Below are 27,485 nucleotides of genomic sequence, written 5' to 3' on the forward strand. Positions count from 1 at the left end.
TGAGAACTGATAGAAAATCGATAACAACAACAATCGCAGCCATTTTCTTTATTTTTTGTTACCTACAATAAATAAAGCAGGATTCCAGTCAATGGAAAAATGGCCTCTCCCCACCGACGATTGTTGTTGTTTACGATTTTCTATTAGTTCTCACCACACAACGACGTCTCGTCTTTGCTCCTTGAATGTCGATATGTAATGCTAATGGTATGGAGTTATTGAAACTTACTACGTGTAAAAAAGACTAGAAATTGAATGTTTATTTTTCATTGAATGTTTACATAAAGTTGCACTGGGTGCCTTTAAGAATACAAAAGCGCAACAGTGAAATTTGGAAGACTGGAAAATCAAAAGTTAAGGGCTACCATATCTTTGTACAGCAGCAAGCACCAGTGACGCAAGCGCTCTCGGCCTGTTCGCTGTATTCGGCTCCACCCAATTGCACAAGTAGAAAACAACTTTGCAGTCAGAGCAGGTTGAGCATGGCGTCTGTATTCCACTCATGAAAGTTTAGTAAACTTGCTCTTTCGATTCGAGGAAGCATGTAACAAAACTTTTGACTGTCTTTCGTGTACCCGACATTCATTGGTGGGCTTTATCGACACCGAAGACATGGAAATATACGCTTGCGAGCAAGTTTGAAAGCGTGCTTAGGTTAAATAGCTAGCTAGCTGGCCAGCTACCTATGCAGCTGGCTAGGTAGTCAAGGTGCTAACCTGTTTCATATACGCACATTGTAAGCCTGTTCAGTCGAATATAAGTAGAGATTTTTAGTAAAAACTTATTTTCAGTGGTTGACATTGTCATCGTTGGATTCCGATAGTTGCCTTTAGCTGCTTGGTTCATTTGTTTGGACGCAAAACATGGCCCAGTCACCGGTAGCCGTGCAAGTCCCTGGAATGCAGGTAAGGTGGTTGAGGCCTCCGACTTACTGTTATCAACACCAACTCGACACATATTAAGCATAACAAAAAGTGTCCGTGGTATTTGTAATGGCCAGGATGGTCTGAAACAGGGGATAGGCGAGTCATGTAACATTACCTACTGGGGTGATGTGTTGATGAAATAGTTCACGTTAACGTCACTTACAATAGGTTAGCGTGGATAATGTTAGCAGAAGTTATTATGCGCTCGTAAAAGTCAAGCCATGTAACTTTGTGTACATACCACACAATTTTAGTTTTACAGCTGTTATAAAGATCTGGCAAAGTCTGTGTATTCCGAATCCCCAAGATAGCCGAGTCTCGGATCTATTTTTACACGTCCTGTGGTGCTGGTGCCATTTGAGGATTCATATGGTGCTCCTTATCATTTTGATTGGCTCAAAAATAGAAGTAGTCGAGCTATTCTTGGTCCGAACCAAGGTTTCTAAAGTTTGGGATCGACCTCTGCATTTTTGCCTGGGAATAGGTCAGAAGCTTAACAAGTTTAGTTGGCCACTGTTCCTGGCTGTGGTCAGTTTAACTAACTATAAACACACGAAGCTATTTTGTCAGTAATGTTGAAGATATTCAGCTTGTGTAACGCCCTAGTGGTATCATATGGTTGAAATGGCAAGCAATTCAGTGTTGTCTGCATGGGAACTTCTGAATATGCTGTTGCTCGACCGATCCAATCCTTTTCCTGACGTCACTGGGTAAGGTGCCGTCAGGGTGTTCAGGCTAAATCCTCAAACGAGAGACTGAAAGGCGAGTTTCAGCCTACGTGTCTGACGGAGATATGAATGGGGTGACTGAAAACGTTTTATTCTTAGAGGCCTCTAGCTCCACACACAGCGTGGTTACACTGATTAAAGCACCGTTCTCATATGGCTTGGGAGTTGCTCCAGTCCTTTAAGCTCGTCTGAGGAAAAGCATGACGCGTAAATCACCAAGCCAGGTTCTATCAGCGCTGGGCTTTGAAGTGGGCAAAGCCATATGGAGTTAAACTAAAGTCTGTGATGTCACGTAATGTGGGCTGCGTTATGACAAGCCACTTCAAGTTGAACATTTCCTTTTTCTTGTTTTCATTATTTTCCCAAAGGTGACGCATCAACCAAAGTCAGGCACATCTTTTAGGCTAATGTTCTACGAAGCCAGGGGTCTGTGAGTGTAATGTTTAGCCTGCCCACTTGACATGGTCCAAAGTCTGAGTTTGCAGGGCTAGTGCATACTGGCTGGTGTAAGTCAATGGCACAGTAGCGACTACGGCGCAGTTCTCAGGCGCCTTTCTCTCTGTCTCTCCATGCAGTCAGGGTGTGGTCGTAGAGGAAGTATTCTTTACACTCACTTCCTCTGATAACTAACACCTGAGTTTAGCTTGCACCATGTGTCAGTTGCCATGGCGAAACTGGAAACCCCTCTCTGACGTTTGTGTGTGTGCGGCTGTGTTTGATCACCAGTCATGTGTCAACGTGTTGCCTTCTACGGTGTACTAAACCCATGTGAGCAGACCACAGCTTTTCGGTTGACATCTTGAAGCGAAACACCCGGAAAGAAAACAAAACAGACGGCGCTTGTGTCCACTGAAATCAGGCTCGTCACGCTCATTAACAAATATGTTGATTGACTGGCCGACAAATATACGAGCAAGAGTGCCCCGCCACCACCACCCTCTTTTATTCTTTATCAGAGGAACAAGCTTCTGCATGATCATTGAAGCAGGATGCAGCTTGTCACTGCCACACAAAAATGATTCAAGCCTTGCCTCGCTTGAGGAACTTTAACTGTCACTAGCCACTGCCTGCTTACTTACCAGCCTTGCCTGGCATCTCACCACAACATCCGTCTGCCCTGCTGAGCGAAACTCATTGGCAACAAAAAAAGGCCTTCAGTATAGCCTGCTTAAAGGTTTAAGTACAATGGTGATTATTTTGAGTTGATTTGAGACCAGTGTCATTGTTTTTGTGGTCACTGCTGAGGCTTCAGATGGGAGATGAACGGCAATAGGGCTCTGATCCCAGGCCTGTGTGGAGGGGAAGGTAACCACAGCGGCTGGAAGGAGTGGCCGGCCAGTTAGCTGGTTCCTTGTTGTTGTGGTGATAGCAGGGCACCAGGTGGCTGCCTGGTAACAGCAGACCCGTGGGGGTTGCCAGGTGTTGGAATGGGAGGAGGAGGAGGGGTGGGGGTTGGAATTGGTAGTCGAAGTCCATCATGGCTTCAGCTAGAATTCCTTGTAAGTAAAAGACGGAATGGCTTTGCTTCTAGTTCTTATGTGCCAACACGGAACACTAATTTGAATTTGAAACCACACTGTTTGCTGTGTTGTCTGTTATTTTACTTAGATCTGGGAAACACATTTTTAAGATGCCTGGGATTTAGTTTGCTGTGTAATGATGGCTACATTTTGCAACAAAGATAGCTTTTGTGCAAGAAGGTCTTTTAATAATTACCCGAGTATTTTGGAAATTCTGTACAGTGGTCTTGAGTTATGGTCTGTTTCATGTCCTTCACACCTGCTGTAACCTGCCTGCCAAAAGATAAGCACTGTGTGCACACACACACATGCAAACGCACACATATACACACACACACACAAGCAAAACACACTCTTGTGCAAACACATTCTTTCTCTGTTGCCTACACAACGGCAGAAATGTCTGCACATAGTCCATGTGATCTAACTTATTACTGGTCCTGTCCAGAGACTGTTTTAATATGTTAGTATGCCAAAAGCCTATCTATATCTGCCATATGCCAGGTCCTTGACTAATGGAAACAGCACGAGCCTTGCCGTAACACCCTGCTTCATTCACAGAACAGCCGGATCGACCCAGAGGAGCTGTTCACCAAGCTGGAGCGCATCGGGAAGGGCTCCTTCGGGGAGGTGTTCAAGGGCATCGACCACCGCACCCAGAACGTGGTGGCCATCAAGACCATCGACCTCGAGGAGGCCGAGGACGAGATCGAGGACATCCAGCAGGAGATCACCGTGCTCAGCCAGTGCGACAGCCCGCACGTCACCAAGTACTACGGCTCCTACCTGAAGGTATAGTGCTGCAGTGAAGTGGGAAGAAACGGTTAAGATTGTTCTTAGCTGAGTCCCTTTACCTTATTGTAATCCCACTGTCGACCCTGTAGAAGACCATTTTGTTCCCCCCTCACAAAACATGCATACTGACAAAATGCTATACTTGTTCTGTGAATAAACTAGGGGCTGTGAATATGAATAAACCAAGGAGAGAACCCTTTGTGCAACAGTTTCACCAGTCAGTCACTATGTTATTTATTATCTGCAGCGTCAGCACTTAAGAACAGAGACATACACATCATGTTTCAGCTTACAAAGGCATATGATTAACACGCATACTTACGTGATTAAAGTCAAGAGTCTCACATTTCTCGATCAGCCTCCATTTGTATTTTTTCTCAACATTGATACCTTTCAGTAATGTTTGACAGTATGAGAAGAACCGATAGAACATGAGATAATCTGATGGAATGACATGCCCCTTCGAACAGGCTAGAGAAATGAGGAAGGCATTCTGCAAGTCGATGTTATGTTTCAATGCTTGAAGAGAGACTTGCACTGTATATAAGAAGTCAAAATGTCAGGTAAGCTAAAGCTATAAATGATGACTATCAAGGACCATGGAGGAGAAGATGAGCTTTAATGCAGGCAGAGTGACAGATACAATAAACCCATTATGGCCATCAGAACATGTTATTGAATCTCGTTGTGGATGGATTGTCAATTTGCTTTAATAAAGTATCAGAGAAGACCTGGGGTTTCAAAAATGTTTGGCTGGTGGAATGTCTTGCATAGACAAACAGTTCTGTTCGAAAGCAAGGCTGGTTTAAAGTGTGGTTCAAGCGGGCGGCCTCCTGTGTCTCTTCCTGCATCTGCATAATCTAGCCATTGTTAGTGGAGCTGCTTCTTCGCAGCCCCCTTCTGCTATGTCACAATACCAGTATTTCCAGAAGGGCAGAGAGCTGCTGTGACCAACCCTGCTGAATTCTGCCAGGCCCCTGACAAGTCTGCTGTTTGCTGTGTGGCAGTCAGGTTCTGCCACTTCTGTACGGCCCGTGAAGGTGTTTTCTGCCCTGCTGCCTCTCCACCCGCCCTGCAGTATGTGGCTCTCATTAGGATGTTGAAGTTGTCCCTTGTCCGATTCACACACACCCCTCCCCATCCCACAATAAGCTCCTTTGGAAAAGCAGATAGCTTGGGCCTTCCATGTTAATCATTCTCGCATTTCTCCCGTAAACATCTTTAGTTTTCCAGCTCACATCACAGAATTTGACAGTTGTTTGTAAGCCATTCCAAGCAACGGTGGCAAAGTCAATAAAGCAACGTCTCGTTGCATTTAGATGCAAATCTGTGTGAGCACTGTTGTGTGATCAAGTGCATCTATATCATATGTCATGTTCATCTTCCTGAAGAGTAACCCCCTGTCCATCCACCTTCACAGGGCAGTAAGCTATGGATCATCATGGAGTATCTGGGTGGCGGATCTGCACTAGACCTGGTAAGAGCTGGTGTGAGAACCGTGTGTGTGTGTGTGTGTGTGTGTGTGTGTGTGTGTAAGAGTGTGTGTAAGAGTGTGTGAGAGTGCTCATTACTTTTTAATGAATCAGTCTATCTGGCAGTCTAACATTTAGGCCTAAAGAGATAATTAGGCTAATAGAACTGCTAAGATATTGGCCTAACGCATTACACCAGACCAGGTCTCACACTCAGGTTATTAACTGGATTAGAAAAACATTAAAAGGCTGAAAAATTAAACATTAATTGTTTGAGGAATGTTCGAAAGACCCCAATTCTCAACTAAATTCCCAGCCATTCTTTAAACGTTTAAATGGTTAAGATAACATGTAAGCTCCAGACTATCCCACCCACCTAGTGTTTCTTGGGCCTGCACTTGACATAACTCATGCGTTTAAATGTGGGGGTTGGTGATGTCTGGGAATGTGCATGCATGGGAATGTGCATGCATGCATGCTCCTGTGACTCAGATGGGTGGCATGGTAAGAGTGGCACCAGAAGACGGGCACACCACCGACCGCCATGTTGGCAGAAGAGGAAATTACATCACATATGTTAGTGCAGCAGAAGCCCCTGAACACTACAGTACCTCAACCCTTAATTCACACTAAGAAAATAGGTTGGCAGGAGTGGCTGTCGGTAGGCTATTGCTGTGTAGCTTATTTTAGTGTCTATGTGAGAGGGAGGTCTGTGGTGGGTAAACCACTCTGCACTTGGACAGAACTTGGACGTTGTCTAACACATTTATTTTCACCGCCCCGACTAGTGGTGTCCACTACAGTAAATAATTCTGTAATGAACTGTAGGTGAAATGGACATCTACCCTCTGTTAGGGTAAATAGAGGAAAAGTACCACAGTTGCCTGAGCACAGCTGTTTAATGTATCGGCTGTAGGTTAGCCTACTGGTTAAAGTGTTTGCATCATTTACATTTAGTAATTTAGCAGATGCTTTTGTCCAAAGCGTCGTACAAGGTAGAGAACAGTCAAGCTACGAGCAATAGAGACCTAGTGTAACAATAATATTTGACATAAGAAATAGAAAAAAAAGTGCAGGAATGTAACTGCTGTAAGTGCAAGTTAAGTACTAGTAGAAGTGCAGGTTAAGAAGGAAGGTGCTCTCTGAAGAGTTGAGAGGGATGCCCCTGCTCTGGTAGTGCTAGGCAGCTCGTTCCAACAACACCAGCATCAGAAAGGGTGGAATCTACCACACGCTGAAATATTTTCAGAGACCTACTTTTTATGGTTAATAGTAAAACCACATGACATGTTTAGACTGTTGATAGTAAAAGTGTAAATCTGAAGTATTTGAGTAAGAGTTTGTTCATTCCATGATAAGCAGGGCATTTAACTATCAGTAAAACAAAAGTTAAACTGTGACTGTTTGCTAACCGCTTTATCTACAAGTCGGAAGGAAGGCATGAAAATCATGAATAAGGCTGTGGTGGTTTTCTGCTGCACGAGAAGTTTAAACCACTTTAACTACTCTAGCTGAGGTGTTGGTCACATCTGCAAATTTTTCATTTTTGGGAGTTAAGCACATAAGGATGAATCCCTCTCCTGTCCGGTGACTCTTCCTCTCATGCTAAATGCTGTATGTGTGTGTGTGTGTGTCTACAGCTGCGAGCGGGTCCCTTTGATGAGCTCCAAATAGCGACCATGTTAAAGGAGGTTCTTAAAGGCTTGGACTACCTGCACTCAGAGAAGAAGATCCACAGAGACATCAAAGGTGTGTGTGTCTGTGTGTCTGTGTGTCTGTCTGTCTGTCTGTCTGTCTGTCTGTCTGTCTGTCTGTGTGTGTGTGTGTGTTTTTGAATAGTCTAAGTTTGTAAGTGTTTAGATTTATTCGATGCGAGTTTGGGCAGCACGGTGTGTCTGCACTTGCGTACGTGCAGGCATGTGTGTTTTTTCAGTGTGTCATGTGGACCAGCTGTGGGTGTGGCAGAAGTTGATGCAGACTTCACTACGTTGTGGTTATTTCTCTGATTCATGTCACATATGTGTTCTTCAGCTATGGGGCCACCCAAATGTGGTTGTTGAGATGCCTGAGTGTGATTGAAACCACTCTCTGAAACTGTACATAAACCAGTTGGTGTAGGGTAGAGACATACTACTGTCTGTCATTACAGAACTTTAATCTAATAATTATTCCCACCCATGACACCTCCCTCCTAGATAAAAACACATTGCAGCCGATGTGACTCATGTTAAGAAGACGCAGGTTAAGATATAGGGGAGGGAGGTGCAGTAGACTTGTTACAACACTAGGCAGTAGACTTGTTACAACACATAAAATTACTTTTTTTATTATAATTTTGTCCTTTTGATCCCAGTGACGTGTGTTGTCATCAACTCGAATCAGGGTATTCTATTTAGTCAATATTAAGACTTCCAGAGCAATTGACGTAGGTCGATTTGCCCGCATACTCTGTAAAAATGTTAGCCACAATTCCCTCTGTCGCAGCTCATGGCTTTCTCGTCCCTAACGTGTGAATGTGTGATCCCTGTGTGTCTGCTTCTGGGTTGAGCATACTGAACGGGCATGGATGAAATATGCTTTAAAAACAACTATTGCATCACATTATGCCTCATGACTTACACAATATGTAAGTTTAAGTAACAAAGATTGAAGCCAAATACAAGGGTTTGCCCTAAGCTGTCTAATAGCATACTTTAAGCTTAGCTGTTTGGTTGATGTAAAGCTTCTTGCACCTATTCTACTGACTCTTTGAATAATACAATAACACTGGCTTGACATCGATAACAGCATTGTTATTCGCCTGACTTGGTTTTTGTGCCAAAGAATCTTGGTTGTCCAGATAAAAGCATTAACTTAAATAATGGGAATAAAACTGTCCAGTCCACTGAGCCTACCACTCACAGTATCAGTAACCTTCTGCCCACACGTAGGATGTCAGATTTAGCATGGCTGCAGTGTAAATGAAGACGTTTGTGTTGCTGGTTTTGTTCCAGCGGCCAATGTGCTGCTGTCGGAGTGTGGCGAGGTGAAGCTGGCCGATTTTGGGGTGGCTGGCCAGCTGACGGACACTCAGATCAAGAGGGAGACATTTGTGGGCACCCCCTTCTGGATGGCCCCTGAAGTGATCCAGCAGTCTGCTTACGACTCCAAGGTAAGAGTGCCATTTTGATCCCAACTGGGCCAGTGAATGTGTTACAGTTCAGACATTCATACGCCTGAGACATTGTCTTGGACCATAGTTTTTCATTGTTGTTGTTTTGCCATTTGACTTGATGTAGACTGCCCTCTACAACTAATCAGCTTCTGTATGCAAAAAAAAAATGACGTCTTGGCCACGTTTTCTCCTTCTTTGCAAAGCTGGCAAGCCTGAAGCCTAATACTCTCCGAAACCGACTGTTTTAGGTTCTCCCCCCCGATCTTAAGAGTAAGCCTGCTTGTAGAAACTGTGACAGACTGTGGCAAATTCCAAGCGTGGTTAGGGAGACAGCCAAAATTCGTTCCTAGATTACCATGGTAGTCACAAGTTTGGCTCAGATCAGCTCACCGAGCCAGCAAAGCAGATTCCTGTGAAATTCAGACTAAAACAAAGATGACATGGCAGATGTGCAATGTGAACAAATAGACAGGTGGCCTGATGTCATTTATTCATGACAATCCCCCCCCCCCCCCCCCCCTCACACACACACACACACACACACACACACACACACACACCTGGTTAGGCAGTGGCCATGTTCCTTATGGTCTTCTTAGACACAAGACCGTATAAATACTGTATTGAATAGTTTCTGTTTTAATCATGATCTTTGCAGTTGTTTTGGTGGACTTTGCCAGCATAGTTCCTATTTGGGTATTTCTTCTGCTCATCTGCTAGATTAAACCTTTCAGAAGTAAGTATTGTCTAGTGTGTAAATAATAAGTATTATGTATTGTATCATGAATAGCAGTCTCCTGGTATAGGAGAAATACTGCAAGTACATGCCTGTTGTTCATGAGTGTGACCCGCTTGTCAACACCTCTGTTCCCTTCTCTCCGCTCCCCTGTGTTTCCCAGGCTGATATCTGGTCTCTGGGCATCACAGCCATCGAGCTGGCCAAGGGAGAGCCCCCCAACTCGGACATGCACCCCATGCGAGTCCTCTTCCACATCCCCAAGAACACCCCACCCAGCCTCAACGGTGAATTCTCAAAGACCTTCAAGGAGTTTGTGGACTTGTGCCTGAACAAAGATCCTGCTTTTGTAAGTATGTTTGAGAACTGATGTCCGAAACTATAGCAAGGCAAGGAATTGGTTTTGGGTATGCATATGTGTGCATACTCACTCTGGAAATTGCTTCACAGAGGTAGCTGATTAAAATGTATTTTTTAAGGGGATGATTCCAGCCGCCTCGAATGTAAAGGCGCAGTCCGTGATTCTAATGCATTGCATCTTTTTTGAACATATTCAATTGATGTAAAGTGGCTGTACAGTGCCCCAGGAGCAAGCAGGCAGGATGGCTGTACAGGTTTTTTTATTTTTATATATAAATATGATGAATACTTAAATAGGCTAGTCTGTATGTGTCACAGTATCTGATACTCTTGGAGTAAGTCTGCCATGGTGAATCAGATTTTTAGGTTTGCAATGACCACCATTCATCATCCCCCCTGATGGTACCTCTCTTCTTGCCTGCAGAGACCCACTGCCAAGGAGCTCCTGAAGCACAAGTTCGTAGTGAAGAACGCCAAGAAGACATCCTACCTCACAGAGCTGATTGACCGGTTGAAGCGCTGGAAAGCAGAGGGACACAGCGACGGAGACTCTGACTCTGACTCTGACTCGTGAGTACTACACAGGGCCCAATGTTATTGTTCCAGACACACACAAATTACTTAACGTCCTTGTATCATATCCCAACTACTACACTGCACTATTTTTTGGTTTTGTGATGTTTTCTTGGGGGGGGGGGGGGTGGTTTATCTTGATGTCATTAAAACATTGATATCAGGAGTCTAGAACTGCCAAGAGTCTAGGGTGGGTTTGGAAAACATAATTGTCTACAGTCAAGAAACAAGCAGCACAATGACGGATGTGGCGTGGATGTCAAAAACAGGTGATTGTGCTAAGCTACACCGTACACTCACCTTAAGGTCTCTCTCCATGTTGCCAGGGAGACCAACAAGGAGAACGACTCCTCCCAGCCAGAGTGGTCATTCACCACCGTCCGCAAGAAGAAACCAGACAAGAAGGTGTCCAATGGGACAGTGAGTTCCACAGTGATGACCACCATTTTAGCTGAGGTAAAACAAGACAACAGCCCAACCTTACTGGGCAATCATGAGCATTGGTTAGTTGCATCAAATAATATTGAAGTGTAACGATCTGTGTGTGTGTGTGTGTGTGTGTGTGTGTGTGTGTGTGTGTGTGTGTGTGTGTGTGTGTGTGTGTGTGTGTGTGTGTGTGTGTGTCCCAGCTGAAGCTCCAGCACAGGCCTGGCATGCTGGAGGAGCTGGAGAGGAGCCTGCAGACAGCGGAAGACCTGTGTCCCGGACTCACAGACCATATGGTCAACCACATCCTGGAGAGAGTGAAGAGGTAAGGGGGGGTGGAGAAGGCATTGGAGAGGGGTGGGGATAAGACGAGTGCTCTAGTCATATTTTGGTAATGGAAATTATATTTTGCCAGTCCTCCTCAGCTAGAGTGGCTGGCTCTTTTTAGTGGTTCAACACAAGTTGGCTTCAGATATCACACTTTGTGTCTTTACAGTTAGCTCACAAAGACGGCAAAAGTTCTGATTTTAAAAACTCTGTCTCTGTCTCTCCTCTTCTCCCTCGTAGGTTCTCTGTGAGTTAATGTGATGTGCTGATGGTTTTACTCCACACACACACACACACACACACACACCACTTGGAGCACACACTCACACATTAACTCTCCACATGTGTGCATGCACACAAAGTGAAGAGGCTGGAAGAAGATGCTGCAGTGTCTCCCTCCTCATAATCCTGCACCCCATCATATCAAAATCCATCTTTCTTCTGAGCCTGCACAGGAAAGGACACATCTCACCAGTTACTACCAAAAGGAATTCATCTTTCTTTCCCAAAGATATGCTTTTTTTTGGACATGTATTTATGTTTTCACTTTTTTTCATTTCGTCTGGTTTTAAATTGGGCTTCACCTGATGCCCAAGATCGTGGGAGTTAACAGTGAGCTTTTAAGACTTTAAGTTTTAATTACAGATATGAAAAAAGAAAAAAAAAGATTAGGGTGTAATAAGAATAGGGAATTCTTTTCCAAGATATCAGCATGTATAATGCTCTAATAACTATACCTTTCTTTATATTGTAGTGTTACAATAATATTCTTTTCCCCTCTAAATCATATGGAAGACATATCCTGTTTTATAGTTTTAAGTTAATTCATGGGATGCTTTTTCAGTACAACACACGTAACAGGAGAGGGTTTGCGTTGCATCAGGAGCATCCAGTAGCTTTTCAAAATAGCTCATCTTTCCTTTCCTCTGTCCTAATATCTATTTAGGGCCACAGGTGTATATTTATATTGAGAGAGATTGGTCATTGTCTGTTTGACTGTAGCACCCCCTTTACAAACTGTTACTTGTAGCATTACACAACTGCTGTATGAGAGACATGCATATCGTGTCAGACAATATGGATGACGTACCTCACACACACACACACACACTCTTCCACACAAAGGCAATCAATCCAATACTGAGAGGAGGCAAAATAACCATTGAATTTTCATCATTTTTTATTTTCAGTTTTCCTTTATATTGTCACAGGATTGAGTTTGTCATCAGTGATACATGTGTCTTAGTCAGTACAAAAGGGTGAAATTTTGCTGTGCAAAAAAAGGAGTTTAGGTTAATTCATGTCTGAATAGAAAATTATAAAATGTATTCATCTTAACTGTCATTAGCTGGGTTTCCATTTGGATCTTTTATGTCGGTTCATAAAAGTTTGGCTAAACAAAATGCGAATCAGTGCACGTTTCCAACAGCTGCGTTTAGCGAAGTAGAAATGGACACACTCCTAATCAAGTGAGGAGTTTTGAACAGCTTTGGGATCAAAACGTAAGTTTTTTTTTACAGAAACCCCTGATAAAATTGCAACAAATGCAAATGTATTGGAATAAACCCGTTTTCATCAAGTTTAATCACATTATACCATATGCAAGTTAATCTATCCCCCTCTCATTAGAAGATTCATGCAAAATTTAATGCATTTCCAGTCAGGATTTCTTATTTCAATGGTCTAAATGTGTATTAAAACCTTGAACGGAAACCCAGATATTCACAGGTCTTGATGCCTTGAGCTATCATGTTGTAATAGAGCACGTTTGTCACTGAATGCCATAAATAGGTAAATAGAAAATAATGAACTCTGAAATGTAGAACATAATCACAGGTTTGGTTACTGGTCAACCAAAAACTAATTACAGTCCATTGAGAGAAAGTTGCAGGTGACAACTTTGAATATTTATGTTTAGTATTTAATAGTTAAGGTAGCCTCACATCCTTCTACAGTCAACAAATCAGTCTGAAACACATCAGTTGGAAGTAGGAGACTAGTGTACATTTTCGTTTTATTTTTTATTTTAAATGATAATGGCAGAGTTGCGTTGATGGAACTCAGTGATGACTATTTTGCCTCCTCTCACTTCATTGTCCCCCCCTCTCTTCGTTTGTCTTCTGTTGCGGGAGTCATGGGAGATATACTGTACTTCTGAAGGAAATATGCACTGCGTACACTTTTTTCGCGGGTGGGGTTATTTTATACTTAAAAAAAAAAAAAATCAAATTCCAGACATTCCCCCGCTCTTCAAGTAGTTCTCGGGAGGGAGGGGGGGTGTCCTTTGTCTGGCCAGTCGTGCGACGTTGTACAAGACACTGCAGTAAAGGAACCAAAAGGAGATTGGACACGCTTAAGCAAAAGTGCATATAAAGCTCTAGTTTGGGGTTTATAGTTTGGTACACAGGTTGTAGTTGTGTAGTTCTAGTGTGGATGTGTTGGGGCAGTGTTTTAATTTTTTATTTTATTAATATAAAAAAAACAAAAAACATCAGAATCACATTGAAGTCTTTCGAGAAGGGACTGTTCCGCCAAGCTCAAAAACTAAAGGGTGCCATCTGTAGTTGGTTGTGGTTATGGTGATGACAAACTTGTTGGCGAGGAGAAAATCATGCCAACATTAACACCCCATAGTGCCTAAATATTTATCGTTCTACTCAATATATTTGTGATGGTCATTGTATCTTCAAAATGCTTTAACAGGCATCCGTAATGTTGCCAGATTGGCTGGAGTTTTTGAGCAATCCAATGTTTGGTATAATATTTTTATATTTCTTAAGTACAATTCATTGATGCTGAAGTTTTGTACATTTTCTTTATCAGAGCTTTTATATAGTAAATATTAAATGAAATTGCTGCACAAGGATCTGGCGAAGCTGTATCAATAGGCTTTTTTTTGTTTGGTTGTTTTTGCTTCAACTGTTACAAAGAGCTTTTTAGTTTGGTTTGAGAATAAAAATGTAAATTATGAATTTGCCTCTTGTACTCTGCAGGTTACCCGTTTTTTTATTTGTATTATTATACACTGACAAAGCATTCCTGTAACCAGTCAACTTTACCATTGTCTTAGCGCTGCCCACAAGTAGCACAATGCTACATGCAAAAACAGAATCCAACATGCCTTTGGAGAATATGATCAGAGTGATTCTGTCTTTGTCTCTGACTACACAGTTAAATGCTTTATTCTTCACAGTCTGTTTTGTACTGGCCCCTCGTAAAAGAACTCTCTTGGGAAAACCTATTATCTCAAAGGAATAGTTAAAAATATATATATATTTCATTATAAAGATAATTTAATCATGGCCATTATAAAACAATCATATCTGGTGAAAATGTTCTGAGAAACCTTTTTTAAACAATTGATTTCCATGATAAAGAGGGCAAAGTAATATGTGAGCTCTTAGACAATTTTCTTCTACCATACATATTAATCAGGTTCTTTTTTTTGTAATTGAAACACTTATATTTTATATCCAGCTCCACAAGCAATAGGTCTGCGTGTCATTCCCAAAAGAAACTCTGCAAAAGCCTTGCCTTCCTGTTATTTCCAATCAGATTGTACTCCTACAGACAAACTTCACACTTAAGAATTTAGACATGTAAAACTAAGTGAAAAAGGACAATATTTACTGAGGTGTTTCTGAAAAGTAAAATCAGGACAAACCAGTGCAGTGACTTTGCTGCAGTTGTTATCTTTGATGAAACTCATTTTCAGGAATTCCTCGCCAGTACTGCATATGATGTCTCTCAGCATTTCCATGTCCTTACGAAGGACACAAGTAGGTAAACTTTTACAGATATTTAACCATGACCTGTCTTGACAGTTTGCTGAGGGGACCAATATCCAGTCAATTCACAGCAGTCATCAGCTGGGATTTCAGCAAAACCGCCTCATGTTCACCTAGGTCTACCTGTCCTAGTGTGCTCTGACCATTGCCCCAACAGCAGGTCTCAGATCTGCCCCTCAAGGTTCCTGTTTGGCTACTGCCCCTGCCCTCTCTGCTTCACCTAGGTTCACCGTGTCCTCCTCTTCCTCGTCCAGCTGCAGGCTCCCTGAGGAGATGCGCATGCGTGCCAGCGGTTCCGTCCGGCCCAGAGTCGCCAACGCCGGGCAGTAGAACGGGCACATCATCTCTGAGTCTGAGTCGCTTTGACTGAGCTCGGCACGGCTACCTGTGCTGCCTCCACCTCCCACATAGCACATGGAGGCGGGGCGATCCGGGCCGGGGGACGACCGCAGGGGTAGGTGAGTTGGCCGCACGGGCCCCTGCCGGCGGGATAGGTGCGGGTAGTGGCCGAGGGGCCGGAATTCGGCTGCCGGAGCCGGCTGGCGCACGAACTTCATGTCGGATTGGCTCCAGGAGCGACGCGGCAGAGCCGACTGGTAGCTGGAGTCGTCGCTAAAGTGGCCCAGCTCCTCGCGAGTGAAGTCCAGACGACCGCCCCCACCGCCACTGCTTCCGCGTCCACGGCCACTACCACCAGTACAGCCGGCCACCGCAAACAGCCCCGGTGGCAGCCCGAAAGCTGGGGCAAAACCCATGCACCTCTGTCGCCTGACGGGGGAGAACGTGGCTGCGTTGGAAAAACTGGAGGAGCGGATGACATCATCAGCGGGTAGCAGGGAGTGTGGAGGCGCCGGTGGCTGGACGTGGTGATGGTGATGGTGATGGTGGTGGTGATGATGGCAACAGCCAGGCAATGGCAGCACGCACGGCATGTGCTCCAGGCAGAAAGCCTGGGTGGGCATGGGCAGGATGGGGAGCACTGGGGGCAGCCCCAAGCATGCGTAGGGGTGGGTGTGGGGGTTGGGGTAGAGCAGCACCAGCTGCTGTGTGTTGCCCAACAGACGGCCCCTCTGAGGCTCTCCCCCTTGCCCATGCCATCGCAGCGGGAGCATCCCCAAGCCAGGAAGCAGGGTGGCAGACGCAGACGCGGCCTCAACACCAGAGAAGGAGGACGAGCGGGACTGGGCGAAGAGGGAGGGCCCGGTGATCCGAGCCTGGGGGCGGTCCAGGTCCGTGGAGAACAGAACCTCCACGGCAGACTGGCTGCGCATCCCGCCCTGGGTGCAGCCAGCGTGGGGGAAGCCGCAGGACTGCTCATACACCTGCAGGAGAGAGAGGTACACTCACTCACAACGCACTTCAGCCTGGGGAGAGGAGACTTTAAAGCCGTGGCGTTACTGACTGTAGTTGAAATAAAGTTTAACACATCTAGGAACATGCATTCTGGCATCCAAAATAATTAATATCCCTTCCCACCATGTTGTGGAAATATGCTCTATCCCGGTATTTGTAATTTAATGTTTAATATGCATGGAACATACACAATATTAGATTTGTCTGAATAAAACAAAAGTAAGGTTAACCATGATTTATGTGACCCACAATGTAAACTACTACAAATACTACAACAAACTGTAGTGACTCAACTAATGGATTTTGGCAACCTATAATGACAATCACATTCTACCAACAGCGCTCTTGCCTAACCTATTACACATCAAAGAGGAAGTTGACAAGGAAGCGTTACTCAACCAAGATTTAAAACCACCATTTAATAAGCATGTACAGGGAAGCGGACCTGGTGACACAGCCCTGTGGTGACCACAAGTACATATGACAGTGTGTGTTTCAGACTTAAGTGACTTTGGCATTCAGTCATATTCTATTTAAAACCACTAGAGAACTGATTCCCATTTTAAACGCTTGATGCTTGACAGGCCACAGAGGGTTTATGGGAAGGAATGATCATTAAAAGCACAACCTTCTTTTAATCTGCCCGCGGAGCTTGAAGCAAGCGACAGCGGCGCCTCGTAACGGCACACTAAAGTCTTTAACGAGAGGAGACTCTGTTAGCAGAGTGGAAACTGTGGAGTCGAGGCTGCGGAGGAGTGTGTGTGTGTGTGGGGGGGGGGGGGATGTGTGTGTAGGGTGTGTGTGTGTTGGGGGTGTGTACACGGTAAATGTTTGTTGGTGTCGAAAGCTTGTGACAATAAATAACCCCTTTGGCAGCAGAGTGCTGCGCACGAAGGCCAATTAGGAGAATGGAGGTGATGCAGAGAGTGATGGGCTGGGCTGGGGGAGGGCGAGAGGAGGAGGAGCGGACTGAGGGGAGAGGGGAGAGGCTGTTTTACAGATTGAATTGGCTGTGTCGCATTGGTAGAGGTAGCATGGAATCGAGTTTCTGGCCACTAGCCAAAGGTGTGGCCGTGTAGTCATATTGTGGATTAGTTCCTGGAAGAATCCAGGAAAGGATGGCACCAGCTGTTTGAAAATATGGCCAGCCTTTACAAAAAGCCCCTCGCTTTTGTTTACCTGACATTTTGCAGATGGACCAAATTTCATTAAAAATCACATGGCAGAGATGAAATAAGTTATTTACTGGTAAAAAACATTTGTATTTTTCCATTACGTTTATTTCCTGTCAACAGTTTATTTTTGTCATACTCAAAGTGTGTCTGTATTTTTTTGGCTGATTGGCTGAAATACCTGTTTGGAGACGTCTGTGAGGAGATCAGGGGAGGATCTGCATTGCCGAGTCTCATAGTGCACCTTATAGTACTTTCTGCAAGGTGAAAATACACACAGAGACGCACAACTCAAACAATTCACATTATATATATATTATATATTTATAGTTAATATAAATCAGCATTAGAGCCACCACCCCAAAGTCAGATACACACCTCTCGAAGGGAAGGTTTTTCCTCTCTCCTTTCTTCACACAGTCCAGCAGCTGCTTCTGGGTCCTACCGCTGAAGAGTGTCAACAGAGACAACTCACATGAGTTCTGACTGAGAACCAGAGGACGTTTCACATTGCACGTGTGCTTACTTTCAAATATTGTTTCATTACATTAGTCGTGCTCTTCCACCACTTCTGCCTCCCGGCTGCCCTTTAACTTACCACTCCTGCTCTCTGGCTATGTGGGTTTGAAAAACATGTGAGCTATCCTGTATTGTGTGAGAGTGTGTGCTGAAGGAACGTTGAGCATTTGGAAGAGAAGCTGGTGCATTTGAGAAACATATACATTTGAAACAGATTATTTATTCATAAATATTTATTTTTTTAGATTAACTCTCAACATGTATTAATGACCAAAGGTCAAGGAGCAGTAGCATTAACACCAACTTAAAAACCCTCTAGGCAGAGCAAACACATGAGATATCATCAGTGTACTATGACTCAACTGAGACAACAACACGTTCTGAATATCTGCTCGTGATGAAACCTAGAGTCCTGACCTGTATCTGAAACAGGAGCCCTTGCTGTAGAGGAGGGACTTGTGTCGCGTCTTCGGTTCCTCAGAAAGACGGAAGAAGGCATGACACTCCACACACATCTTCCAGAAGGCCTTACACACATCACGGCTGGCCATCGCAAATTCTAGGGTGTCCTTATGAGAAGGCTGTTGGCGGTAGGGGCATGGCTCACACACACACACAATCACAAAAACAACAAAATGAGATCAAGGCTGTTCCCACTATTGTTCCAACTAGAGCAGGATAAATACTACCCACATTGTTTAAATAATCCTACGACAATCCCTCAAGGATCTTACAAGAGTTTGTTGTGATTGTTGCGGCAAAGAGTGACTAAACATGCTCCAATTCTCACAAATTGTGGTGATTTAAAAAAAAAAATGTATTATCATCGCACCAGGACTTTGCAAGTTTGTTGTGATTGTTAAAGCCAAAAGTAACTGAATTTGTTGCAGGAATGGTCAAAGATTGTGGTTAAAATTGCAGTAATTTTGAGCTAAATAGAATCACAAATGCTATAAAAAATATCTGAAACATCTCATCATTTGAGGATCCACACACAACTTTTCAAAAATCAAAAAACGGTATTGCACCACAAGGCACTCACCACTATTTTCGCATGAAGTTTGATCAAAAAGTGCTTCCTTTTGAAGCTCATTTTGCGGATTTTGGCCCAGCTGAAGGTGTTTATTTTCCGGTTTCCCTGGAGGCAGTCAAAAAAAGGTCACACCCACACCTCTGTGCCAGAAATACAGCTTGAATGGAGCCTTCGCCAAACACTAACTGGATTCAGTAATGGGATTTCTATCCATTTCAACGTGCAGACTTACAGTTGGGGTCATACAGTATGTGTTCAAAGAAGAGAATAAGGATAACAGGGAGAGTTCCTGATGGATGCCTGTATGATCCTCTTTACAAATAATGTGATTGTTCAAATTTCCAAAGTCATTATAAAGTTATCTATATACTCCTACACAGCCTAACGTAGTATTGGAATAAAGTTTCTGCCAATAAAATCCATGAAAACCTCTGACGCCTACCCACTTGATGCCATAAGTGACATATAACATACAGGTGGGGTCCCCCCTTAAGGGTTTCTTCCTTTAAATATATGTGCATTCAGTAACTTAGACTTATGTGGCCCATAGCATGAGCCTGCCGCTGTATCAGCATGGAGACTGCATTTCCCATCTTCCTCCCGCTGACACTGCTCTAAATAGGCCTGCTGCATGTGACCTTAGGTGGGCACCTGGAAAACTAGAACTCCCGAGTGGGTGACAGCCAGATTGATCTTGGTGCCCTCTCCGTCGCTGGCGGCTTGGGGCCGGATGCCATACATGTCCAGCTTGCGTGCCACCTCCAGCAGCTGGGCATCGGCCTCCGCTGGCGTCTGACCCCTGTGAGGATGGCAGAACATCAGCCTGACTTATTGCAGGGCACTCGTGTTGTGTCCACGCATCGTGCCCAGACGATTGTGCAAAGTGTTTTTAACCGTGCCTAATGCTGACACTACTATGGAAATACTACTCTATTGAATTTAACTGAACTGCATGCAAGCAAAGGCTGAGAACGGCTTGATAGAGATGATTGTAAAAGCTAGCTGTCATGCTTATAAATGCAGAGCAATTGGTTTAAGTGCTTAAAAAGTTCTTTGTTTTAAACAACATTTCTACAGTTGGAGGAGAATAGTATCACAGATGCCAAGAGACAGAGCCCTATTCCCTGTGAGGCTCAAGTAGTGAAAAATATATAATTTAGCTCTGTAGCTATTTCTTTTTTTTATATAAAAGTGCCTACAAAATGTTTTTCTTAATATATTTAGCTTCGCTTAGCATGTTTCTCTCTACTTCTCTCTAAGGTATTGTGCATGGTCAAAGTAGTTTAAAATTAGGGCACTGGGCACCTGTGTCTCTTGTGGAAGCGCAGGATCTTTTTTTGGAGGCACTCCTGGTTGGGGACATACTTCTTAGTCTCCAGGTGCTGCATGTCCAGCTCCTCTACATAATCTCCGATCTCAGCTGCACATTCGCGTTTCACCAACAAAAGGGGACAAATTTAGAACACATTTTGAGAAAAGTTGAACTCATCATATTAACATAGACACACCACTTTCTTTCAGTATCTAATATGTGTAAATGCCAAGGACCAAGAAAATGTGCTCATGAACTACAACACAGTTTTGTTTTTGTTTTACTACAGAATAACTCAACTCTCTCATTCACATTTAAGTGACCCAGAGCACTAACATGACTTGTGCGTGTGCACATACTTTATGCTAAACCTCACTTGCCTTGTAGCAGTTGGGAGACAAGCAGAGCAGCACTGTTGTCATTGCACGTCAGACTCCCATTGGACAGATCCTGCTTTATCTGCAGTGCAAACAGGTACCTACACAGAAGATCACATATGACACGTGTGTTTCTATTGCAAAGCTTTTGGGTTGAGCTACACGTGGGAAATTGGTGCACATCTGTGCAATATTTTACACCAAGGCCTTATCTGAAGGATTTGACATTGAAGTGAAATTTTACCATTCAACATGAGAGACAACTGGAATGTTCTACATTTACCTTTACATTTAGCAGACACTTTTATCCAAAACGACGAACAAAGAATTTAAAAAGGATACTAGTTTCGATACTAGTTTCAGTATCTTCTTTAAATTCATTTTCATGGTATATGGTTGTGTTAAGGACAGATAAACACACCTGATGTTCCCACTAGCCATCCAAGCTATGCAATAAATAGTGCTGTGGTCTGGGAAAGAATCCCCTGTGAATTAAGCAAAGCTTTCACAGCACACCAACTACAGTATATTGCCAAAAGACACTAGTTAACAAGTGCCAACTGGGCTGTTGGTGGTGTCTGAATGCCTTTTAGGTAGTTGGCACACTAGTTTTAGACCAAAACTCCTAACTTCTGCTTAAATGTTCTGATCTGAAAGACACTTGGCCATTTTGTTATTGTGAGCATCTGGCGACACTAAGGGTAACAATGGTATGCAGCAGGTTTAGATTCCTGGCCATGGCTTCCTGAAATCTACTGCACTCATTGAAGCTCTGCTACTCTCTGGCTTGTAGTATGGGGCAAGGAAAAGAGGGCAGTTTACCTGGTCAGTTCTTTCTGGAGTTGACCAGGGTCTGGTGGAAAGAACTTCACAAGGAAACGGAAGGAGAGATCACTGATGTCTACAACAAAAGGAAAAGACTATTCTTATCAGGCCCTATACATGTAGCATAAAACACAAGTCTAAGGTTACATACTGTATGTAGCCTAAAGGCATCTCCCCCTATGTGAATATACATTTAGAGTTAACACAAACATTGAAGAGATTTCCTGAAACTTACTTTTAACTTGCTTTACTAGAGGCTTTAGAAGTTCCAACCACACCTACAATGTAACAAATACAGGGATTACTTTTAATAGAAATAAAACAAATTGAACCTTCAAATGTGTACTTAATGTGTTAAAATCTTTTGAATACAAATGGTCACTCACAAAAGTGCCACACTGGTGACGGAATTCAAGTCCAAAATATTCTTTCTCTAGAAGTCTCAGGTGGCCACACACTTTGTTGTAGAAGTCGTTCCCAAGGGCCTTTTGCTGCATGTGCAAAAGCATGAAAAAGATCACATTCTGGGATAAATCCCACAAATAAACCCTTCTGTATACAGAAGTTTCCAAATGATGTTGTCATATTAAAATATCCCACCATGCCCTTGCAGTCTGCCTGAGCGATAGACTGATTTTTAAAGAGGACATGTAGGTAGCCAGGGAAATGTTCGAGCTTTATGTTGAGCGCCCGAAGGCCATACAGAAACCAGGACAGTCAGACGGAGTTAAAATTCAGACCAACGACTTCTTACCCTGCAGTCAGTCTTTCAACTCAATTCTGTGCCACTCAAGATAGAGCCCAGTCTTTTATCCATCTGATTCACTTACTGTGCGACCACTCATGCAAAGAGATGCACAAAATGCCCCATGGCTTGGGGTGAAAAAAATTGTTGCAATAAAAAATAATGGGGCCTTACAATATGGTCCCTTTGTCATCATGCAACTGAGGCAAGAAGCACATCTTGTCACACCATTTAAGATGTGTCCCGAGCACACTAGGCACTGGCAATGTTATTCAATCATATTGAGCCACTTCATCTCGACTGTATTAATTGACTGACTGGTTTATTTACGTCTACAAAAGATAATTAGTTGCTGACACAGGTTCAATTTACTAAATTGCTCGTTTGGTCTCACCTCGACTTCGAAAGTGTTCTCACTGTCATCGAGAAATATGACACGCAAGCGAAGGAGGCTCTCTTTGCGCGCGGTTTCAGATCTGACAGGAATTTTGAAGGGCTCGAACCTGCTCCTGATGCTCATCCTCTTCTATTCGTCACGGCAATACACCCTAAAAAATAACGGTGAAAAGTCGATTAAACATTCAACTAGACTCCTAAACATACGGTTAATGTCAACTTGTCTCATAAAGTCGGTTAATTTGTTTGGAAGTGGTAGCTGTGGGAAAAATGAACTTTACTTTACTGAATCCCTTTGAACACTGTTTATTGTCATGTAACTTGAATTAAGATGACAGAAAATCCAACACCTGTGGAGACCATTTTTAACTAAGTGCATTTTGATGCATGAGGACGCCTGAATTTGGAGATTATATTTTATGACATGACAGTGCTGACCAGGAGTATGTGCTGATTAGAATATTTCATTTGTTGAGCTGGAAACTGATGCAACATGAAATTCAATAAACACATTATCCCAACTCATACTTACTGTATCCATGTACATCTAAAAAAAAATCCAACGTTTCAAAGAGCCCTAGCACATAATAATGTAAATGTAGGGTATTAAAATGCACAATATCCTACTTACTTTTCCCCTGTCGATAACAGTCATATTCTCCAAAAGCTCCCACAACAGTCTTCAGCGTCTGTGTGAAGAATCCAAATTCCAAAAAGTGATTTGGAATGCCTTGACGTTACTGTAATATTCAGGTGAAAGGGGGACATCATCACCGACAGGCGAGCATGGCGCTCTGTGTCATTACCAGAGGAGTGATGACCAAACGCATGCACGTGCGTGCGGACGTGTGTTTCTGAGTGCACACACTCGCACTCTTTCTCTCGTTGTGTGTGTGTGTGTGTGTGTGTGTTTGTGCACGCGCGTGTAGGCCTTTTAGGCATTCCGACCAGCAGTCTAAAATCATTTTCAGCTATTGTCTACTGAATAACACTGTCTATTCATCCTAGATTATATTCATGGTCAATGAATATACAAAGCATATTCTGTATACTGTTTACATTTAGTCTCTGATCATTTCTAGTTTCTATTTGTATACATTGCAATTAGACCATTAACCGTGTCATAGACTATACGGCATCAGTTCAGTTTTACCCATTATTAAGGCACTGTTTTGAATTAGGCGAATGCCACAGACCAACAACAGCAGCATCTGATGTAAAATAGGCCCCGGCATATATCCATAACGGGCCAGTTAATCTCAATTTCAGTGAGCTCCATGTCGTCAATCGTTGGATATTAGTTCACAGCCTTGTTTAATTAGGTAAATGGTAGAAAATGTTGCAGGATGTAGGCTATGGGTTCTAAATGGAGTCAGGAGTTTGACCAGTGCAGTAAATTAACAATAAGTCTTTAATTTCGTTACGGTAGGAAGAAGTTTACATCATTGCTAATTTGTTAAGAAAATAAATGTAGGCTACCTCAAATATAGCAATAGTCTATATTTGAGAGACATACATTGGAGTCGAAACCCGTTTTGCGATCTGGAGATGCAGCTTGTCTTATTGTTCGCTAGATGGCGGTCACATCATGTGGCCTACTAGTCCACATCAAACAATGGCAATACTGTGTGAAAGGACAGGTAGGTTATACATCTGTGAAACTGATGATCAGCGCCATTCCGGTAAGATCGTCGGTTCCTTTCGAATGCTTTACTGCCTTTTGGTTATCGTTGGATATGACCTAGGCCGTCAGAGAGAGAAGAAACATTTTGTCTTCCATTTACTCGTGTCAAAATTCAGGGTATTACCAAGTGGCCTATATATGTATATATAGTTTGATATACTTCATATGTACATAATTTCATTTTTTTTTAAACAGAGAATTGTTTAAGAAATCACAACTTTTCCCTTAGCTTTTGAAGCAAAGGTGAAACTCACCACACTGCTCCATAAGGAAATGATTATCTATTTATAAGGAAGAGCTAAATATATTTGGCCAAAATAAGTAGGTGATCATTCTCACATTTGGTAAGACATGTTTAATAAACTTGGTTAATAACCAACCCATAATAGGTCATACGGACATGTCTGTGCTTCCTCTGAAAAGGATTTTTGACAGGCAGATAAGCATAGTAGGCCTATATCTTATAAACAATCTACAATTTCGCGTAGTACAACTCAAACCTTTGGTTAAAACCGTCATTAACTGATGAGCAGTGCTCCATCCGTTAGTGAGAAGATCAGCACAGGTTTATATCCAGGTCACAAAAAAACAAATATGGAATTCTGTCACATTCTCCGTTCCTCGGCACGCATTCTCCCAAGTCTCTCAGTTGTGCCCCCTGCAGTCAGCAGTGGCTGCGTGGTCCCCGCTAGGTGTCTTGCCTGTGGCTGTTCTTACCCTTTGCGTTTTAATGTCAAGACTCTTCATGCAGAAAATTGATTCCCAATGATACCAATGAGCGGCTCGGTCACTCAGGAGAGAAGAAACAAGCCCCCCCCAAAACAAAACAAAACAGCCAAATATCTACAATAACAAAATGGTGGGAGACAGGATTCTTTCACAATTGAGGAGTAGGCCTATGGGCCTGCTTCAAAAAGTATAAGCCAAACACATTAGTGGTCAGCGTGTCCAAACTGTGTGCTCATTGACTGAAAAAGTAATTCACAAATGTATGAAAATCCTCGCATCTGTCTAATGACTGATGGCTCTCATGGGTGACATTTAGGCTATATGATGCAGTCTAATATACTGTCAGTTCCATATCAGGAAACCTATAGGTATGTTACCCTATTGGCAAACGAATTAATAACCAGGCTTTAAGCTCCGTAGACGTTTAACTTAAATTGCCATGGAGCCCTGTTATCGGCCAGATTACTAAAATTAGACGATGTGGACCTTTTCCAGTGTCAAAACTAAAAATCGTATGCGTAAGGCCTCGGCCTATAGGCAACGTGCAGGACGACACAGGTTGAAACCACAGACCTATCAAGGCATAATGACACTATCCCAGTCTATTTAGAGTCGCTCGCAGCTGCCAGCTATATGGGCTATACGTCCCACACGAAAGGGCACTGTTTGCACTCGCTGACTTCTAGAGCTCTGCCTATCTTGGGCTGAGTCTGCTGCGGGCCTAAGCGATTCATCCTCGCCAGAGTCGGTAAATACCCTCAACAGAACTGCTATCAAATTCCAGCGAAACAAAGAGCTCAGCCGGGAGTATGGGAGTTGCGCGTTCGCAACCATAATTAGCCATCTGTCCTTGCAAAGGCACGGTAAACCAAATGTCATCACACGCTCTCTCTCCCTTTCCCTCTCCCTTATCGTCTCTCACACATACACAGCCACCTTGCTGTCTTTTCGGGTAAACTGCGAGTGTTTGTTTGGAAACTCGGCAAACTTTCACGGCACCTTGGCACACCAGGGAACAGCTGCTGCGGCGGTAGAAAGCGCGCCGTTACACTTATATTCGATTCTATGCGGAGATTCGTTCACACCTGTCTGCAAGAGCAAGGTGCCATTTCACAACAGTTTCTCTTCCAAGCTATTTGTCACTGGGATTGTTCCTCAGCTAAACTTTTCTCTGAAAAAAACGATGTGCTTACAAAATTGACATAACATTGTTTGAAACAAAGGGTATAAATCGTGTATCCTTTAAAAAAAAAAAAAAAAAAAAACAGGATGAACCAATTCGAGACACGAAAAGTGGAATCATAGCAGCCTAAACCCAAGCAAACATCAGGTAAAATGGAGACAAGTTTTAATGCTTGATAACAAATACATAAATCAAAAAGAATAGATGCAAAATATTCCAATTCAAAACGTAAACAAATTACACTGATGATTGAGATTGTTCCAATAAATAAGTGAAACAGTATACAGTGTTGAATAAAGATTTTAGCAGTAACACACAGTATGCCTGTAATAATGACAGCATTAACCTTCCTTCCTACAAACAAATCCATAGCCTATACCATCGACTGTATAGAGTCGACTCTATATACGCATGTCGAGTCTATATACAGTCATTGGACTATACCCAAGTCAACACACAACCCTGCAACAAGGTTGCTCTAGCAGCATCTGAGGAAAAGGCCAAGGCATCATCTTTACATTCAGAAAAACCTCAACAGCAGCAACAGGGATCCTTAGCGCTAAAGTTAGTAGTTACCACCTTACTGAAACTAAATAATGGATGATTTTGAACTGTTAGACAGACTGTCATAATGGCTGTTTCTCATAGGCAATTCACAAGTATTACATTGTTACTAAACATTCCCATAACAGTGCCTATTCAATGTGAGCAATCATAATATCTTGTCAGTGGATAGAGGGGGAAATCATCACTAAAGAACCATTAGGGACAAGGGACTCAGGTGAACTCAAGGCACCATGGCTGAGAAACTGATACAAAATTCTTCAGAAGTGCAGGAATAATAAAAAAAGATTGAAAGGCAAGAACTGAGAAAATATATTAAATCAAAAAATGATGTAAAAAAAAAAGGAAGAATCATTAAATATGTTTAAAAAATAAAGTGTGAAAAGGGAATCATACCAGTGATCAAATGTTGAGAGATGTTTAGAAATGTTCACTGAGATGAAAAGCTTCATAGTTAGGAATTCTCTGGAATAAATGACCGTCAAAATGTAGTATACCATCAATGCTTTTGTTAGACATGCGTGACTGATAACAAGAGATGTGATTTAACTTACACTGAAACAACTTAACTACCAGCAAAAAAAAAAAAAAACGTAAAAAAGGTAGATTGTTGTAAGACCAATCATTATCTAACATATATAATTTGGTCAATGAGGTCCTGGAATGTTTCACATGGCCCATAGATGAGTGGAATAGTTCTGATGAGTGTAGGTGTCATTTCACACTCATACTACTGTGACGATGTGTACTGATAGAGACACAGATACCTGCTTATGTTGGTAAAAAAA

The 27,485-nt window shown here is 42.9% G+C and overlaps 2 protein-coding genes across 2 annotated transcripts; one reads left to right on the forward strand and one right to left on the reverse strand.

The window, feature by feature from the left end:
- The first annotated feature begins 465 nt into the window (after positions 1-465).
- Positions 466-13,989, forward strand: stk26 (serine/threonine protein kinase 26). The gene is made up of 10 exons (XM_080856196.1): positions 466-905; positions 3,736-3,966; positions 5,390-5,446; positions 7,082-7,190; positions 8,435-8,592; positions 9,495-9,680; positions 10,116-10,261; positions 10,591-10,720; positions 10,894-11,015; positions 11,258-13,989. Exons 1-10 carry the CDS (start codon positions 864-866, stop codon positions 11,271-11,273), a joined length of 1,197 nt encoding a protein of 398 aa, XP_080712322.1. The 5' UTR covers positions 466-863; the 3' UTR covers positions 11,274-13,989.
- Positions 13,990-14,981: 992 nt separating this feature from the next.
- frmd7 (FERM domain containing 7) lies at positions 14,982-22,661 on the reverse strand (the record flags this gene model as incomplete). Its single annotated transcript, XM_080845765.1, has 12 exons — positions 14,982-16,127; positions 17,512-17,587; positions 17,709-17,777; positions 18,267-18,430; positions 18,892-18,987; positions 19,534-19,681; positions 20,188-20,302; positions 20,575-20,672; positions 21,394-21,472; positions 21,632-21,674; positions 21,783-21,887; positions 22,536-22,661. The coding sequence occupies 12 exons, from the start codon at positions 22,659-22,661 to the stop codon at positions 14,982-14,984; spliced, it is 2,265 nt and encodes a 754-aa protein (XP_080701891.1).
- Positions 22,662-27,485: the final 4,824 nt, after the last annotated feature.

The sequence above is a fragment of the Sprattus sprattus genome, assembly GCF_963457725.1.
Source record: "Sprattus sprattus genome assembly, chromosome: 1".
NCBI lineage: Eukaryota > Metazoa > Chordata > Actinopteri > Clupeiformes > Clupeidae > Sprattus > Sprattus sprattus.

Bases quoted from the DNA above. Each gene is read 5' to 3' on its own strand.
- stk26 (XM_080856196.1), top strand. From the start codon at position 864: ATGGCCCAGTCACCGGTAGCCGTGCAAGTCCCTGGAATGCAG. The intron at 5,447-7,081 runs GTAAGAGCTGGT...GTGTGTCTACAG, and splicing joins GCGGATCTGCACTAGACCTG to CTGCGAGCGGGTCCCTTTGA. The intron at 10,262-10,590 runs GTGAGTACTACA...CCATGTTGCCAG, and splicing joins TCTGACTCTGACTCTGACTC to GGAGACCAACAAGGAGAACG.